At 42.6% G+C, this 16230-nt stretch overlaps 1 protein-coding gene across 2 annotated transcripts in view; it reads left to right on the top strand.

Moving 5' to 3' along the window:
- OXR1 (oxidation resistance 1) overlaps positions 1 to 16230 on the top strand; it is a 629370-nt gene that overhangs the window by 81690 nt on the left and 531450 nt on the right. For both annotated transcript variants that reach the window (XM_075582481.1, XM_075582482.1), the window contains exon 2: positions 1252 to 1326. In XM_075582481.1, coding sequence (XP_075438596.1) covers positions 1310 to 1326 — 17 coding nt within the window. In that variant the 5' untranslated portion in view covers positions 1252 to 1309. The remainder of the gene's footprint in view (positions 1 to 1251; positions 1327 to 16230) is intronic.

The following is a 16230-nucleotide window of genomic DNA, read 5'->3' as shown; positions in this document are numbered from 1 at the left end:
GATTATATTGTAGATTAGTTTGTATTTTTGATCATTTTCTTTGAGTGAACTTGTTTGTAACATTCAATCCAAACAGCAACGGCTATACGTTGTAATGGAGTTAAACATTCTGCAAATGTGTTTGAAAGCATTGATTGGGCATCTAAAATGTTTTTGATTTAGTGTGTCTGTAAAGTAAAAATACTACATGTATCTGTAATGAATTTCCTTTTTCATTTTAGATGGTAAACGTGGAATTCTTTTTTCTGTGTTTGATATGTGCTATGATTTGTAATAGTGTACTCTGCACAAATGTGAATCTGACATCTAGGGGCTTGTTTAATAGACTTGAATTGGTGTTTATTGAATGCAGGAGGAGAAGTTATATTGAAATACCCCAAGGGTGGTTTTTGTTTTGTTTTGTTTTTACTGCCCTATGCTCTGCATTATATCTATTTTATTCCTGGCACTTTTCCTATTTAAACAGTTAATACCGATATCATTTCTATTAGTTTAGTTTTAGCCTGTTTAAAAAAATAAAAAATAAATCTGCATATGTTGGGTCTTTGTCTGTTCCACTTCTAACACACGTAGATAATGTTAAAAAAACAAAAAACAAAAGCGCAGCTCTGGGATGAGGTTTGCCTATTTTATTATGGCTTCCCAACCTTCTTTGCCTATTTTATTAGCTTACAATTGTCTGTTTTAATATCTGAGCTTTACAGGTTATCTTTTGCCCTTTAAAACTGGGCATGCAGAATAATGTATTTCCAATTAGTGCATTCCAGTGCAAAAACTGTGCTACAGTATTTATACAGTATGCAAAGCAAGACACGAAAAATCACAGTGAAGTACTGCAGGCATCATATTCATGTAGTGTACTGTAATGTGTTTTACTTTAGTTTAATTTACAGTACATCTTTGCTTTTTCTTGCATGTGCTGACATTACAGTACATGGGGTTCTTTGGCATTGTTGGTTTGGCATTGACCACTACACTATTACTGCACATACAGTATGGAGCAATGTGCTAACTTGAATTCACTTGATAAAATGCAACAATGACAGCATCGTATTGAGTAGGCGTTAGTTAGATGCATATGAAGCTTCCGTGCAAATGAAAATAGTATTCTTTTTTAGACAACAAGCTATTCTTGTCTTGACTGCTTATTATATAAAAGTAACCATTATATATGACAAATTGAGATCTAATAAGGATTTCTTTATCTAGTTTATATGATATTATTTTATTTGTACATCCATTTTTTTCCAGGTCCACTACACCAGCCTGAGAAGATCAGTTGTGAATGTGAAAGAAATCATCTAGCAAGATGTTCAGCACTAGAAGGTCAGATTATGGGGGCTATTATTTTCATACTATTTTTAAAAAAAATGTAGCATATAAATTCTATGAATATTATTGCAAACAAACAACTCTGAATGAATGAATCTAAGCTCTTAGTACACCCTCTAATATTATGGATTAAGTTATATTAGTTTATCGTTATTCAATGAAACAATGCATGACACTATGGGGCCTAGACATTGAACGTTAGTACGGTAGTAGGCATGACAGGTAGGGAGAGGACCGGTCCTATAACATGGTGCCGTTTTTTTGTAGTATTCAGCGATAATATATGCAAAATTATCTATTTGTGTGAAAAAATAATCTGTGTGATAAAGTTTCTTCTCAATATTGAGGATTAGGGAACTCATTCTTAACGGTTTAGTACTAGAAAAATGAACGAATAACAGCTTAAATACAGTATGTTGAATCTAATGCCTAATAAAATGTATTACAACTAATTGTTGAAAGTTTATCCTAGAATTGTTGGTAAAGGTCACCATTACAACAAAGTGAATGGTGAGTCTTACTCTCCTTGTGTTAATTAGCCGTATCTCTATTGTATCCCACTGTTTATTACTAGATTCCTTTGCAGGGATAGGATATGATAAGATGTGGTGTGGGTTACATTATTTTTGGAATGTACTGTACTGTAGCCTACAGTTACCCCCCCCCCCCCCCCTATACACACACACTCATTCATTCACGCGTTGTAAAAAATGAAACCATGATTAAAATATCTACAAAATACTATACTTCGTAAATCATTTCATTTGAACCTAAACATGCCACTATTAATTATGATATGTTACATCTGCATTTTTAATCCAGCTAAACCAACTTTTAGGGTTCTAGACCTTTGTGATATTGGAAAGTTATATTAAATTGAATGTGTAGAGAGCTCTAGAAAATGTACAGTCCTCTTCTTCTAGTGTCTAACGTGTACTGATGTTGTTTTTGTAACTATTGTTCTCATCTACTATACTCCAGGTTAGCTTTTTGCATTACCTTGCCCATCATTAAGTATACATGGCGAAAATATGTGAAATTGTAACTATCAGTTCTCATATAACAGTTTATTGAATAAGCATGTTTATACTTCATTTTGAGAAGAAAAACTTTACAAGCATATAAATTTACATATTGCAACAAAGCTAAAAAAAAAACAACAACTGTGTGACAGAAAAAGTATATATTTCCTTGACGTGTTTAATAAGGAGAATTGTGTTTCGAATTAGAACAGATGTTTCTATATTAAAAATAATTTACAGGCAGGAGTTTGAATACAGCAGTCAAAGGGATTTAATGTACATGTGCTACAATGTATGGTGCTCTACAGTTTTGATGTAAGCCATTAGTTTTCCGCACGACATTCTGAACACTCAGGTACCTCTGTTGCAGGAAGAGATTGCTACACTGGGCTGCAGGCTGAAATAGCTTTGACATCTGTATCCTCTTACCCCATATAGGCACCACCTGAGAGGCCACCACAGTCAGAGGCTACTACTGTGGGCTCTGGTAGTGTGCGGGTTATAGATCGCAGGCACATTATGCAATTGGTGCCACTGCATAACGCCTACAGCATGCTGCACTAGCAGAACGGCACCATAGAAGCACCTACAGCAGTGGAGGAGGAGGTGGGGGTTTCTGGAAATAATAGGAAACACAGTCAGGAAGATGGGATCCGAGAAGAGTAGGCAACTTCTCTTTGGGTGTTTGCAAAAAAGTTTAGATTTAGGAGCTGAAAGTGAGGGAAAGAGCAAGTTAAGGTGCCTACCCATAGCTACTACTGTACAACTCAGAGGAATCGGATACTCTTTCTGGGAATTGTTAAAGCAACAAGACAGGAGGAAGAGGTAAACATAATTGTCCACCTAGGGACTAATGATAAGGCTAGGGATGAAGTTAAGATAGTACAGGGGACATGTAAGATGTGATAAGCAGGTAGCATCCTCAGTCTCTATTTCTGAGGTATTGTCAGTAAATAAAGATGGGAAGGCAGGACTTTCTGTACCAGAGACTTTAATGCATGGCTGAGAATAATAAAAAGAGGATGGATTTGCGTTTATTGGGCTGGAGTGATATAGTCTGATTAGAGATGTGCAAACTTTTGCACGCTTTATCTTTGCATACAGTAAATACAGATACAGCAGGACACAACACTCCAGCGGGGCAGACACTATTGTGTCTATATAATCTGTGCATAAAAAAAGGGAAGGGCTATCGAATTATTGCACATGCCAGCAAGTACAATAATACCTGCTACATCTGGATCACCCTTTTCAAATCATAAAAATGCTTTGCATTGATACAAAAGTTCGCAAAAAGTTTGCTTAACACTAAAAAAAAGTCAATGATCATTACATTTTCTATTAATTTCAACTAAGTTTGTCTTCAAGAGTCTCTAAAGTTGTTTAAAAAGGCTATAAATAAGGTCTACCCACCATATACTTTTTATTTAAGGAGGGAGTGTGGACAGATCATCATCATTTCTTTTTTTGATATGCAAATGTTTTGTTAGACTGGAAAAGCCAGAAGGAGGAGGTAAGTCTTGCACCGAGCCCGGAACAGTGGTAAAGTAGATATACACCTGAGCGCTGGCGGTAGCCGGTTCCAGACCTCTGAAGCTGCACATGGGAAGGCCCACCCAGTGTAGGGTTCAGTACCCTTGGCACAGAGAGGCGGACCCCCTGAGGACTTGAGATCATAGCCAGTATCCTTCTATGCATTCAAAGGAGACTGCAGATAGGCAGGCTCTGGATCTTGCAAGATTGTAAAGGACATTACGGCCAACTTGAACCGAACCAAGAAGATCACTGGAAGCCATTATACATGTTTGTGCATTCGGAGTGTTACTAGTACTATATATACATAAGAGATCACTCTGTAAATTATGTATAGTTATATTGGCAAATTAGGGATGATATTAAGGTGGGTGGTGGCAGCAGGAAAAGGCTGTTAATGAGTGGGACCCCAGAGAAAGCACTAATTGCCAATTTCAAAATAGTAACCTAGTATAAAAATAGAACTTAACAGGAGGTTTGGCCAAAATAATTTTTCAAATAACATCATCGTCCTTCAGGGTGGAACAGGTTGTGAGAAAAGAAGTCAAAGTTACTGCACTTAATAAAGTGGCTTAGAGAGAGTAGGCATCCATTCCAAACTAAGCACGTGTGATACTGTGTGTGAGAGGGAAGAGAACTCTACTGAGGAGTAGATTGCACAGGTCTCATCCTCTAGGTGTGCAAGGTCACCAGCAGAACTGCCTATGAGGGAAGAGTCAAAGGGGCACATGTATCAACTGCTGGTATGGGTTATCGCACCCGTTCTGGTGGAAGCTTCCATTCAAATTAATGGAAGTTAATGCTGGAACGGGTGCGATAACTCATACCAGCGCTTGATTCATCTTCCCCAAAGTCTCATACATCGTTAGTGAAATGTGCATGGAGGAAAAGGTTAGGACAATTAAAAACAATGGCTAAAGACATACTGTAAGGAACATGTTCTTTAATTCATGCATTAATGCAGGTAATAATGTTTGCTACATCTATATTACTATTGAGGTAGAGCACTATGAGGATGATAATAATAATAAAGATTAATATGTGGTGGCATGCGCAGAAGAGATAGGTGGAGGAGAACTTCAAAGTATTTTCAAAGTCAAGAGTTTGGCTTTTTTATTTATTTATTTTTTATCAAAGAGGGGAAAAGATGAGGGTCCAGGAAGTCACCTTTTTGTGTGTTGCATGTCATTGGAGGTGGGTAAAAGTGGGGACTCATCTAGGTCACATGACGCATCATCATAAGCTTATATGGTAAAGTAAGAAGGGCACAGGCACAGTTCGGTGAAGGCTCAATTCCTCGTACTAATCAATCAGGTGAATAAAAGGGTGTGGTGAAGGTCATCATTATGATGAAGATATATTTGTTAGTCATAATAGTAAGGAGGGGTTTATGGGGGTTGCCCCAACACGATGAGCTGCTACTAGCAGTGGGCAACACAGGCACTAGGGTAAGACATGATTAGCCAAACATGGGGTGGACCAAATGTTTTTAGTTCAATACACCAACCCACTGTTTGCTAAGCTTTTGATAGGGTTTGCATGTTCGTTCATGCACACATTAGGGCCCCTCTGCTGCAGCCACTCCACAGCAGGGTAGGAGGTTAACTTTAGGGGTTTTAGAAGTTGAGGAAGGGGGTTCACTTAATGGGTTTTAGTGGCTAAGTTAAGGGCTTAAGGTAAGGGTCAGCCAGCCAGTGCAGGGCAGGGTAGGCCAGTGCGGGGTAGGCCAGCCAGTGCAGAGCAGGGTATTCCAGCCAGTGCGGCACAGGGTAGGCCAGCCAGTGCAGGGCAGGGAGGCCAGCCGTGCAGGGCAGGGAGGCCAGCCGTGCAGGGTAGGCCAGCCAGTGCAGAGAAGGGTAGGTCAGCCAGTGCAGAGCAGGGTATTCCAGCCAGTGCAGGGCAGGGAGGCCAGCCGTGCAGGGTAGGTCAGCCAGTGCAGAGCAGGATAAGTCAGTCAGTGCAGAGCAGGGTATTCCAGCCAGTGCAGGGCAGGGTATTCCAGCCAGTGCAGGGCAGGGTATTCCAGCCAGTGCAGGGCAGGGTATTCCAGCCAGTGCAGGGCAGGGAGGCCAGCCGTGCAGGGCAGGGTAGGCCAGTGCAGGGCAGGGTAGGCTGGTCAGGGCAGGCTGGTCAGGGCAGGGCAGGCCACACAATAGGCAGAAAAAATATTGAGAGCATAATGATAGAGGGGGAGGGATATCTTATATATGTAAGCTGAATTTACGCCAAAAATAAAAACAGCACTCTTATCGAGCGACTTTGATATACAGTTCTAATGTTTTGTGTACTACAACAAGAATGTTCAACAGTAGTAGTACTAATATGACTGACCAAAAAGCGCTATTGTTCAGCATCAGCAGCATATATAGTGTGATGAAAAGTTCAGTCCGTGCTCTGGCTCTTTAAACTTGGAGTGTTGGTCCCTCTCAGTTCTCTTGCTGCTTCTGTGTTTATGAGGTGTCTCCCCCACCTCCAAATGTGGTCTCCACCGGAACCCCGATGGTGATACCAATATCAGCAAAACAAGAAAAAACACAAAAGCGCACCAAGATGAGAGATAGATATTGTATTAGCAACAAATAATAAAATTAGTAACTTACATATAAAATTTCTTTAATAATCCCCGATTCTGGTGTCTATCACAGGAGTAGGGCATCACATAGGAAGTATGAAGTGTAATCTCAGTTCTGAGAGATCAGACCCGCGCGCTGGGGCTGTCTCTGTTCACTCTCCTGTCCTCCACGTGTGGTAGCGTGGTGCAGAGTGTAGCACACATGTGCAGGAACCGGGGCCTTCAATAGGTGTCCTTAGGATGCCTGTCCGTTTTTGATAGCATAGAAACGATCGGAAATAAGCAGGAACGGTACACTTGAGTGTGTACTGGTGGTGGGTAGTAAAACCGCCAGCCACAACAGCGACTGTTGTGGCTGGCGGTTTTACTACCCACCACCAGTACACACTCAAGTGTACCGTTCCTGCTTATTTCCGATCGTTTCTATGCTATCAAAAACGGACAGGCATCCTAAGGACACCTATTGAAGGCCCCGGTTCCTGCACATGTGTGCTACACTCTGCACCACGCTACCACACATGGAGGACAGGAGAGTGAACAGAGACAGCCCCAGCGCGCGGGTCTGATCTCTCAGAACTGAGATTACCCTTCATACTTCCTATGTGATGCCCTACTCCTGTGATAGACACCAGAATCGGGGATTATTAAAGAAATTTTATATGTAAGTTACTAATTTTATTATTTGTTGCTAATACAATATCTATCTCTCATCTTGGTGCGCTTTTGTGTTTTTTCTTGTTTTGCATATATAGTGTGATTTAAGCAGGTAGTTTAGTTACTACCCCAATAAATAAAAAAAGCTGTGTGTGCTGTGCACGCGCATAGTAAGTGAAACTTCTTTGACTTTTGTCACAGAAATTGTATTTGTATTGGTGATGTTTTAATTAAAAATCAAAATACAATTTCATTGACAAAACGCAAATAAATTTGACTTAGAACATGCGTACACATCCCTTGCATTTGCACTAAGCGTGAATTCCTCGTGTGTGTGTGTGTGCGTGACTGTGTGTGTGCGTGTGACTGTGTGTGTGTGCGTGTTACTGTGTGACTGTGTGTGACTGTGCGCGTGACAGTGCGTGTGCGCGTGACAGTGCACGGTGCACGTGACAGTGCGTGTGCGCGCGACGGACTGTGTGCGCGACTGACTGTGTTCGCGACTGACTGTGTGCGCGACTGACTGTGTGCGTGACTGACTGTGTGTGTGTGCGTGTGACTGTGCATGTGTGCGTGACCATGTGCGTGTGTGTGTGACCGTGTGACGTATGCGCAGCCCCCCTGCACCTCACACATCCTCCTAACCTATTCACAGTCAGTGTGTGTGTGTATGTGTCAGTCAGTGTGTGTGTGTGTGTGTGTCAGTCAGTGTGTGTGTATGTGTCAGTGTGTGTGCATGTGTGTCAGTCAGTGTGTGTGTATGTGTGTCAGTCAGTGTGTGTGTGTATGTGTGTCAGTCAGTGTGTGTGTGTGTGTGTATATATGTATGTGTGTGTGTCTCTCTTTCTGTGTCCTGCCCCCTCTCTCCTGAATCCCTCCCCCTCAAAGGCAGGCAGAGCTGCGGACCCGCGGCGGCTCTGCCTGAGTCTCTCCTCCCCCCCCCCTCACAGACAGGCAGAGCTGCGGACCTGCGGCGGCTCTGCCTGAGACTCTCCTCCCCCCACCCCCCTCACAGACAGGCAGAGCTGCGGACCCGCGGCGGCTCTGCCTGAGACTCTCCTTCCCCCCCCCCCCTCACAGACAGGCAGAGCTGCTGACCCGCGGCGGCTCTGCCTGAGTCTCTCCTCACACCCCCCCCCCCTCACAGACAGGCAGAGCTGCGGACCCGCGGCGGCTCTGCCTGAGTCTCTCCTCACACCCCCCCCCCTCACAGACAGGCAGAGCTGCGGACCCGCGGCGGCTCTGCCTGAGACTCTCCTCCCCCCCCCCCTCACAGACAGGCAGAGCTGCGGACCCACGGCGGCTCTGCCTGAGACTCTCCTCCCTCCCCCCCCCTCACAGACAGGCAGAGCTGCGGACCCGCGGCGGCTCTGCCTGAGACTCTCCTCCCCCCCCCCTCACAGACAGGCAGAGCTGAGGACCCGCGGCGGCTCTGCCTGAGACTCTCCTCCCCTCCCCCCACCCCTCCCCGGCGAGACGCGGCCGCACCGGGCTCCGGGCAGATATTTTTAAGGCCCCCTCCGGAAGTGCTGCGTGGGCAGAGGCAGTGTTTGCGGGGAAGGGGGGCAGCGCGTCATCGTCAGCGGGAGCTGGCTTCAAGGGGAGCGCTGCAGCGATCCCCTTCTGATGGTGCTGTGGGGAACGCAGCTCACTCTACCCCCCCCCCCCCCGTTCCATGCCTCGGCCGGGGGAGGTCAGCAGGGAGTGGCGGCAATTAAATTTTGAGGGCTGCCACCGCCGCATGTCAGCGGGTGGGGGGAGCAGAGCTCGTTAGGAGCTGCGGCGGTTACCCTCCATGATCCCTGGGCTCCTCACCTCCTCCGACCCCGGCGGCGCTCAGTCAGCAGGACGCAGGAAAGCGGAGGTAGGGAGGAGAGAGGCTGCGCGGCATGGCAGCGGCCGTTAGGAGCGCCGGCTATCGCCGCCGCATATGTCACGGTGTGTGGGGGGGGGGCTCGGTGGGGGGGTGTGGGGGGTGATTGGGAGCGGCGCCGGCGGCGACAGTGTTGGGGTCGGGCTGAGCCAGAACACAGCCCGGCCTCAACTGCCAGCACTGACGTCACATCCGTTTCATTTCTGTCTCCACAATTCTTTTTTGCCCCATCACGAATGAGGTGCCACTAAGGAAGTTTCACTTCAAAAAAAGCACTACTACAGTACACTATTTTCTGTACTACAACAATATGCACTACTACTATTTCTGAGAGAAAAAGATGAACTCCAAGTCACTTTAAAAATAAAATTACAAAACTAGAGTACTCTTAGTGCTGGAGGACATATCACTTGTCACTTAGATATAAACAGAAGTGTTTCTGAAAAAGACATGTTGCAAAAATAACAATAAATAATATACAGTAGACAGGCAATATGATTTTGCCAACTTAAAAAAAGTTTGGAATTTAAAAAAACAAACAAACAAAAAATAAACATTACAAAAAAAAAAAGACATTAGAGGCTTAGCAAACTATACTGTATGTTTCTGGCACCAGGGTAAGCTGCGCTATGCCAGAGGATACACACTGTGGGGGGGGGGGAGGAGGGGGTCTGATCCAGAGCATGCACCCAACACAGCGCGACCGCAGTAGACACTCTCTTGCTACATCTGTCCTGTAGGTACAGCAACACTGCACAACAGCAGTTGTAGATGAAGAGACCATGGAGGAATCAGCATAAGCATTTGTATGTTGGAGAATGAGAATAGTAAGGGATTGTGTAACATCCTACATCATAATTAAAAAAATAAATGATGGTGCATCATGCCATAATCGAACACCATTAACGTAACTATTTAACCAGTCACTATTATGAAGTATCGATACAGATAACTGGAGAATAGCAAGTGTGGTCCCGCTTCACAAAAGCGGATATAGGCAAGAAGCAGGTAACTACAGTACAGGCAAGTGAGCCAGGGACAAAGTAAGAAGAGTAGAGCACAGCCGAAAACAGGAGTCAGGCGAGGAACCAAAGTACAAAAAAATCTTTAATGGAGTATCCACAGCATAGGTAAAAAAAACCTACGCGTTTTGAACGTCTTGTTCTTTATAAAGGTGGTCCGACTTCACAAAAGCGGACATTTGCAACAAGCAGGTAACTACAGTACAGGCCAGTGAGGCTGATGTCCGTAGTGGGGAAATTAATGGAAACACTGTGGAATATCCAAAGTCCAGCAATTTACTAGATCCGAGACAGCATGGATTTACTGGGGCTAGATCATGGCAAATAAACCCAATAGATTTTCTTTACTGGGTGATTAGAGTAAGAGATCAGGGTGTTGCGATAGACATAGCCTACCTGTATTTTAGTAAGGCCATACACTGCCCCATTAACAATCAAATATCAATGCTTTAGATTTGATTCGTTGGTAATTGGTTGAAGGGAAAAGACATTGGTTGAGGGATTGGCAACAGAGAGTTGTGGAAAATTGAGTTCTATACAGTCAGAGGCGGAAAAGGTGACCATTGGAGTACGTCAGGGATTTGTACAGGGACTGGTGCTCTTACATATCTTGATCTGGTCTCTGCACTGACAGCCTGTAAAATGGTGAATTTAATGCAATATTGGCTTATTGACATTCAAAGCACTACATGACTGACCAGGGTCCCACCTATCTGAAAGAGCTTCTGGTTCTATACACTCCCATTTGCTCACTGCGATATGCAGATGAAGGACACCCCTAACAGTTCCCAGAATCTCCTTGACTTCCTTTGGTGCCCGAGCTTTTAGCCACGCTGCTTCCACTCTTTGGAACAGTCTGTCTCATACAGTTCGAGAGGTCCCTTCTTTGGAAATCTATAGAAACAGGCTCAAGACCTACCTGTTTACCCATACATTTAATGAATGAACCACAACCGGTCTGGCTTTGATCCCTTTTATAACCTTTAAATATTTTCTTCTTTTTTTCCTTTTTGTAACTGTGAAGCACTTTCAGTCCCATTGGGAGAAAGCACGATATAACTAAAGTTATTTTTAATTACATTACAAATAGTCTAGACGGGAAAGTATGTATTTTATGCAGATGACACTCCAGGGAGAGTAAAAAAAAAAGATCAATGGTTTAAGTAGATTAGATGAAATGGTCAAAAGTGCAAAATAATGCACTTTGGTGACAAAAATCCAATGGCAGAATACATTATTAATGGCACTATAATGTCAACTACTATTAGGGAAAGGGACCTGGGAGTAATTATTTCAGATGACCTACAGTAAAAGTACTGCAGCTGGAGGGGTTGAAGGCTCAGGGAAAATGTGAGGACACACACAGAATGGGTGAGGAATGTATGGAATAACCTCTCAACAGAGGCAGTAGATGCAAATACAGTAATGCAATTCAAATATGCTTGGGACAGACATACAGTAAGGCTATCGAAATGCAAAAGAAAACCATGGATCAAATAGACACTGAAGTTTTACATCAGGTAATTTAGGAGATCTGAGTGTTTGAATATTTCTATTCCATTTTTTTGTTATTAGCCTCTAAATTGCTTGTGTTCATAACTGGGTAACTTAATGTAAACATGATGCCATCATAAGACTAACAAAAGTCATGTTTTAGAATGTTTTTTTTTTTAAGGGCAAATATTCGAAAATTTGAAATTTGCAAACCAATTGTATATACATTATACTGTATCTGCATCATATATATATATATATATATTTATTATTTGAATTTGTAGTTGAGTTTTTGTTGGCTTTTTAGCGTTAATTATAAATCATTTGGTTAGGATACAGTGTGTAGTTGATTATTTTGTTTTTAGTCTTTCAGAAAACGCATTCCACTGAGCTTTGCTTAGTTTCTACAGGTACTTGAGGTCATTTAGTGAATTGCCAATGACAATCAGGACCTGATGAAAATGTTTTGCCCATATCCTAGTGGTAACAAGACTACTTTTCCCACTTTCTCTCTCTCTTCTCAGAGCTGAACGTGCTCCAAAGCTTGCAAACTCACTTAATTTCTCATTTAGCTGACTATGTGTGGAGGCTCGACCAAATGCATTCGGCGAATTAATTTGTAAAGTCAGATAACATTTGGAACCCCGACTGCTTTATTAGTGCACAATTGCAAACGATTCCGGAGAGTAGAAATGTTCTCCGTGATTGCCCTGTTTGAGAATTACATTACAAGTGGAGGATTAACGCTTTGCATGATGAGCCCTTCTCTTTCATTACTCTGCGTGTCATCTCCCTGGAAAACGAGCACAAAAAGCATGACGTAGCCACTACATCATGGGGCCCCTGGATTGCCAGACCCAATGCTATAGTGGCTACGCCTTAGTGAACCCAAAGGGTTAAATGACAATCAGTTTTTCCACATTGATTTGGTGCCTTTTTATTTTGTTTTAAAAAAAATCTTGCAGTCTTTCTTTTCACAAATGGTAGCTTAGAAATACATTCACTATTTTTTTTCCTGATGTACAGAACTTAAAATCAGCTCTAGCAAGAAGAACCAAAGGTCAGTATGTTTTCTGACATGATATATATGTAACCCTGTTACCCCCACCCAATCTCACTCAGGGTCTCCTAGGGGAAATGCTACTCCGGTTACATGGCTCTGTGTGGTGCATACCTGCTGGTAACAGGGGGCCATGGGTCTCCCACATGATGGTAAAGGGGAATAACAGGACAGGCTTCTGGGGTCTTGCCCAAATTCTACTCACAGGTACAGCGCCTCCATCTTGTGCATCCCCCAGCTGTATGGGGTGAAGTTTCTGCAAAATAGCTCTCGTCCCCCTCCTCCTAATATACTTCAGTCTCAGGGCAGGAAGGTATAGGTAAAAGCACAGGATACTTTATTTGTTCTTCCTTTATCAGCAGAAGTCACAGATCACAGCAGTTGAAGGGTCTACACCTTCAGGATGTCCCTGGATCCTACTCCCAACCAAAGGGCACCGAGAGTGGTCCTTGCTCTTCCCCTACCCCCTTTTAGGGTAGGAGGTATGGTTAACCCACACTTCCCGGAGGGAGGGCCTCAAGCCTGCCAGAGCCCTGACAGCTTTGTACGGGTAACCTGTCTCTCTCAAAGGTAGAGACCAACTGGCTAAATCAGGAAGTACAATGCATTAAGTACAGATTCAGTAAGCACCACCCCTGTGCCTCTAATTTGACACAAGGCCTGATGACACTACCTTCACTGACTCACTGCACTGCATGTGCGTGGAAAACCCATGATTGCTCCTGGCAACCTGCCCTTACTAGGTATTACTGCCAGGAGGAGGGCAGACCAATAGCCCAAATCTACACAGGGCTACATATAATTAATTGTGTGCACCGTTCTGCAGGAGTGTCTTTCCATACTGACCATGATGCTAGGTGCAGATCAAAACATTACTTTCTGAAACGGGGAAAATTATATAGTATTTTCCAGCAGGTATTAGTGAATGTGAGGATAGTGAATCATTTTTACTCCATTCATTATCAATTGGTAAACTTTCTCTCTGTTTTGTGAAATCCATACTTACTACTTAAAGGTAACGGTAGTTTTGGTGTCGTTATCCCATAATGAAATTGTGGACAGCTGAGTTTTTTTTTTTATCAACAGGGACTAATATGAAAATATTAAATATGGTCAATTATAGTATGGTGTTAATGGAATCTTTTTATGGTAATTTACTAATGTTCCCACCCAATTTACTCAAATGAAAGAGTTAAAACTGTATATGAGATATGCAGGAATAGTGGATGTAAAGAATTGACACAACAACATGCACTTGGTTGACATACAGTGGCGGCCGCCTTTAGTCTCCTGCGGCCGCCACCGCGGGATTTTTAAAAACGCGGGCAGATGCGGCGTTTTTTCGGTGCCGCGGGCGCTTTCAATGTTAAGCGCCATTAGCGCTGAACGGGAAGTGCGGCTGACGCGCGGCCAAGTCCGGTAGAAACAGAAAACATCCCCGAATGTTTACGGGGATGTTGGAGGTTTAAGGGGGCCGTGACAGTACAATTGAACAGATTTGAAACGTATACCATTCCATCAGGTACAGACAATTTGTAGTGCCTGGTATACCCCAGGACATACTTAAAACGAGAGGTAACTCTCAATGTATTACTTCCTGGTAAAACATTTTATAAATAAATGAATACAGTGTTGTCTCTGCCTTCTTTTTATATGATACCTTTAGGTGCAATGTAACAGTATTGGTGAGGTACTCTTGGTAGAGGTGTATCCTTTGAAAAAGGTTAATAGTGGCACTTCAATAATTATAATGGTATATTTTGGGTTAGTCCAGGTGCTACAATCCTGCCGATGCCGGAGAGAAGATAAGAGGCGGAGCAAGAGCAGGGGGAGAGCAGACATGGTGGCACAAAGATAACGTTTGCGCACCTCTGCTCTAGTCCACCTGTAGCTCAGTCTTCCAAGTCTAGGTCTTCATAAAGTGTCAATAGTTAAGAGATGGAGGCACACTTGTATTCTGCTGCAGAATTGCTCTGTATTTAATAAGTGGGCTTGTGTGACTAAGGGGCTATGTAATCGCTAACGTTACTGTACCTGCTCGGGGTATTACAGTAATACAGAGCAATTCTGCAGCAGAACAGAGGTGTATCCTTGTGTGATATCCATTTTTGACATGCACAGTACCCAAGCAACAATACTCAGTGAAAAATGGCTGTTCAGTGATAAAACAAGATTTTAAAATACTGAAGTTTTTTTAGAATTACAAATACCATAAACAAATCTTATTCTATGCTCAATGTCCCATTTTATATGAATATACAGTATCATTAAGCCTAAAAAAAATTATGAAGGGCAGTGCTCCAAAAAGGTAATCTAAATATATACAAAAAGGAAATAAAGCATTTATTTTGGGGCACTCCTCAATCATTTTAATAGTATCAATTGTGTTCCATACTTGACCATGTGTTTTGGTTTTGGTTTTACCAAGATTTGTCAATTGGTTTTGGTTATAGGAAAATGTGAATGTGATGAAAAAAATAATAACATTATGTACTGTAATGTGGAGCTATATTTTGCTTAATATGTAAAAGTATTTTTGATTTTTGAAAACTATTTAGAAAAAATTACAGTAATTAACAATAATGTTGTTTATGTCTATTTCCAAAGAACAAGACGAAGTAAAACAAAAACAGGACAAGACTACTGTAGTTAGAAGGAAGAAAATACTTAAAATCAAATGACCAAGTACTGTATGTTATGTGGGAAAACAAGTGCAGCTGATTGACAGAAGATATACATTTTACAACTAGTAGATAGTGGAACAGGGCAGATGGTCGTCTCTCTTTGCCTAGTAACCAACATTTCTAAAAATATTTTCTATAATGAACCAATAGATACTGTAAGTGTATTAAAAAAATACAACTGGAACTGATTGACTTGTACATATAGTGATCGAGAGTAGAAACAGGTCAGATGGGACTATTTTTTATGCCTATCGATTATATATGAAATATAAAACATATAGGGGCCTATGCAGAGAGCAGCGAATTTTAAAATTGGCGAATTTATTAAAAAGTAGCTTTTTTGGAGAGTTTTATTCTCCATATGCAGAAAAGTGCGAATTCTGCTATGTTTAACATGGATGCGTGTGGCAAGTTTAAATTGGCGAGATGCGCGCTTCAGAAACGTGTAAAAACAAATTCGCGCCTTTTTTTTCCCTTTGCAATGGCCGCGAGCGGCAGCTTCTTGCCAGTTTTTTCTGGCGAGGCAAAAAGGAGACAATCGCGCCATTTTATTGGCGCGAACAGCCGCTAGATGCCGTTCGCGCCTCTCTGCATACGGATATTTTTAAAACTGGCGAGATTGAGGTTCTCGCCAGCCGCGAGGCGAGTTTTACAAATAGAAAAGAAAAATTGGCGCGTTTTTCGGAACTCGCCATTTTCTGCTGCTTTCTGCGCGATTTTCTCCAAAAAATGGCGAATTTCGAAATAGCGCTGCTCTCTGCATAGGCCCCATAATTCTTTTTAAACCATCTATGGGGCCTATGCAGAGAGCAGCGAATTTTAAAATTGGCGAATTTATTAAAAAGTAGCTTTTTTGGAGAGTTTTATTCTCCATATGCAGAAAAGTGCGAATTCTGCTATGTTTAACATGGATGCGTGTGGCGAGTTTAAATTGGCGAGATGCGCGCTTCAGAAACGTGTAAAAACAAATTCGCGCCTTTTTTT

The sequence above is a fragment of the Ascaphus truei genome, chromosome 2 (genome assembly GCF_040206685.1).
Source record: "Ascaphus truei isolate aAscTru1 chromosome 2, aAscTru1.hap1, whole genome shotgun sequence".
NCBI lineage: Eukaryota > Metazoa > Chordata > Amphibia > Anura > Ascaphidae > Ascaphus > Ascaphus truei.
The sequence above is the reverse complement of the archived record's forward strand: the minus strand, read 5'-3'. Positions and strand labels throughout refer to the sequence as shown.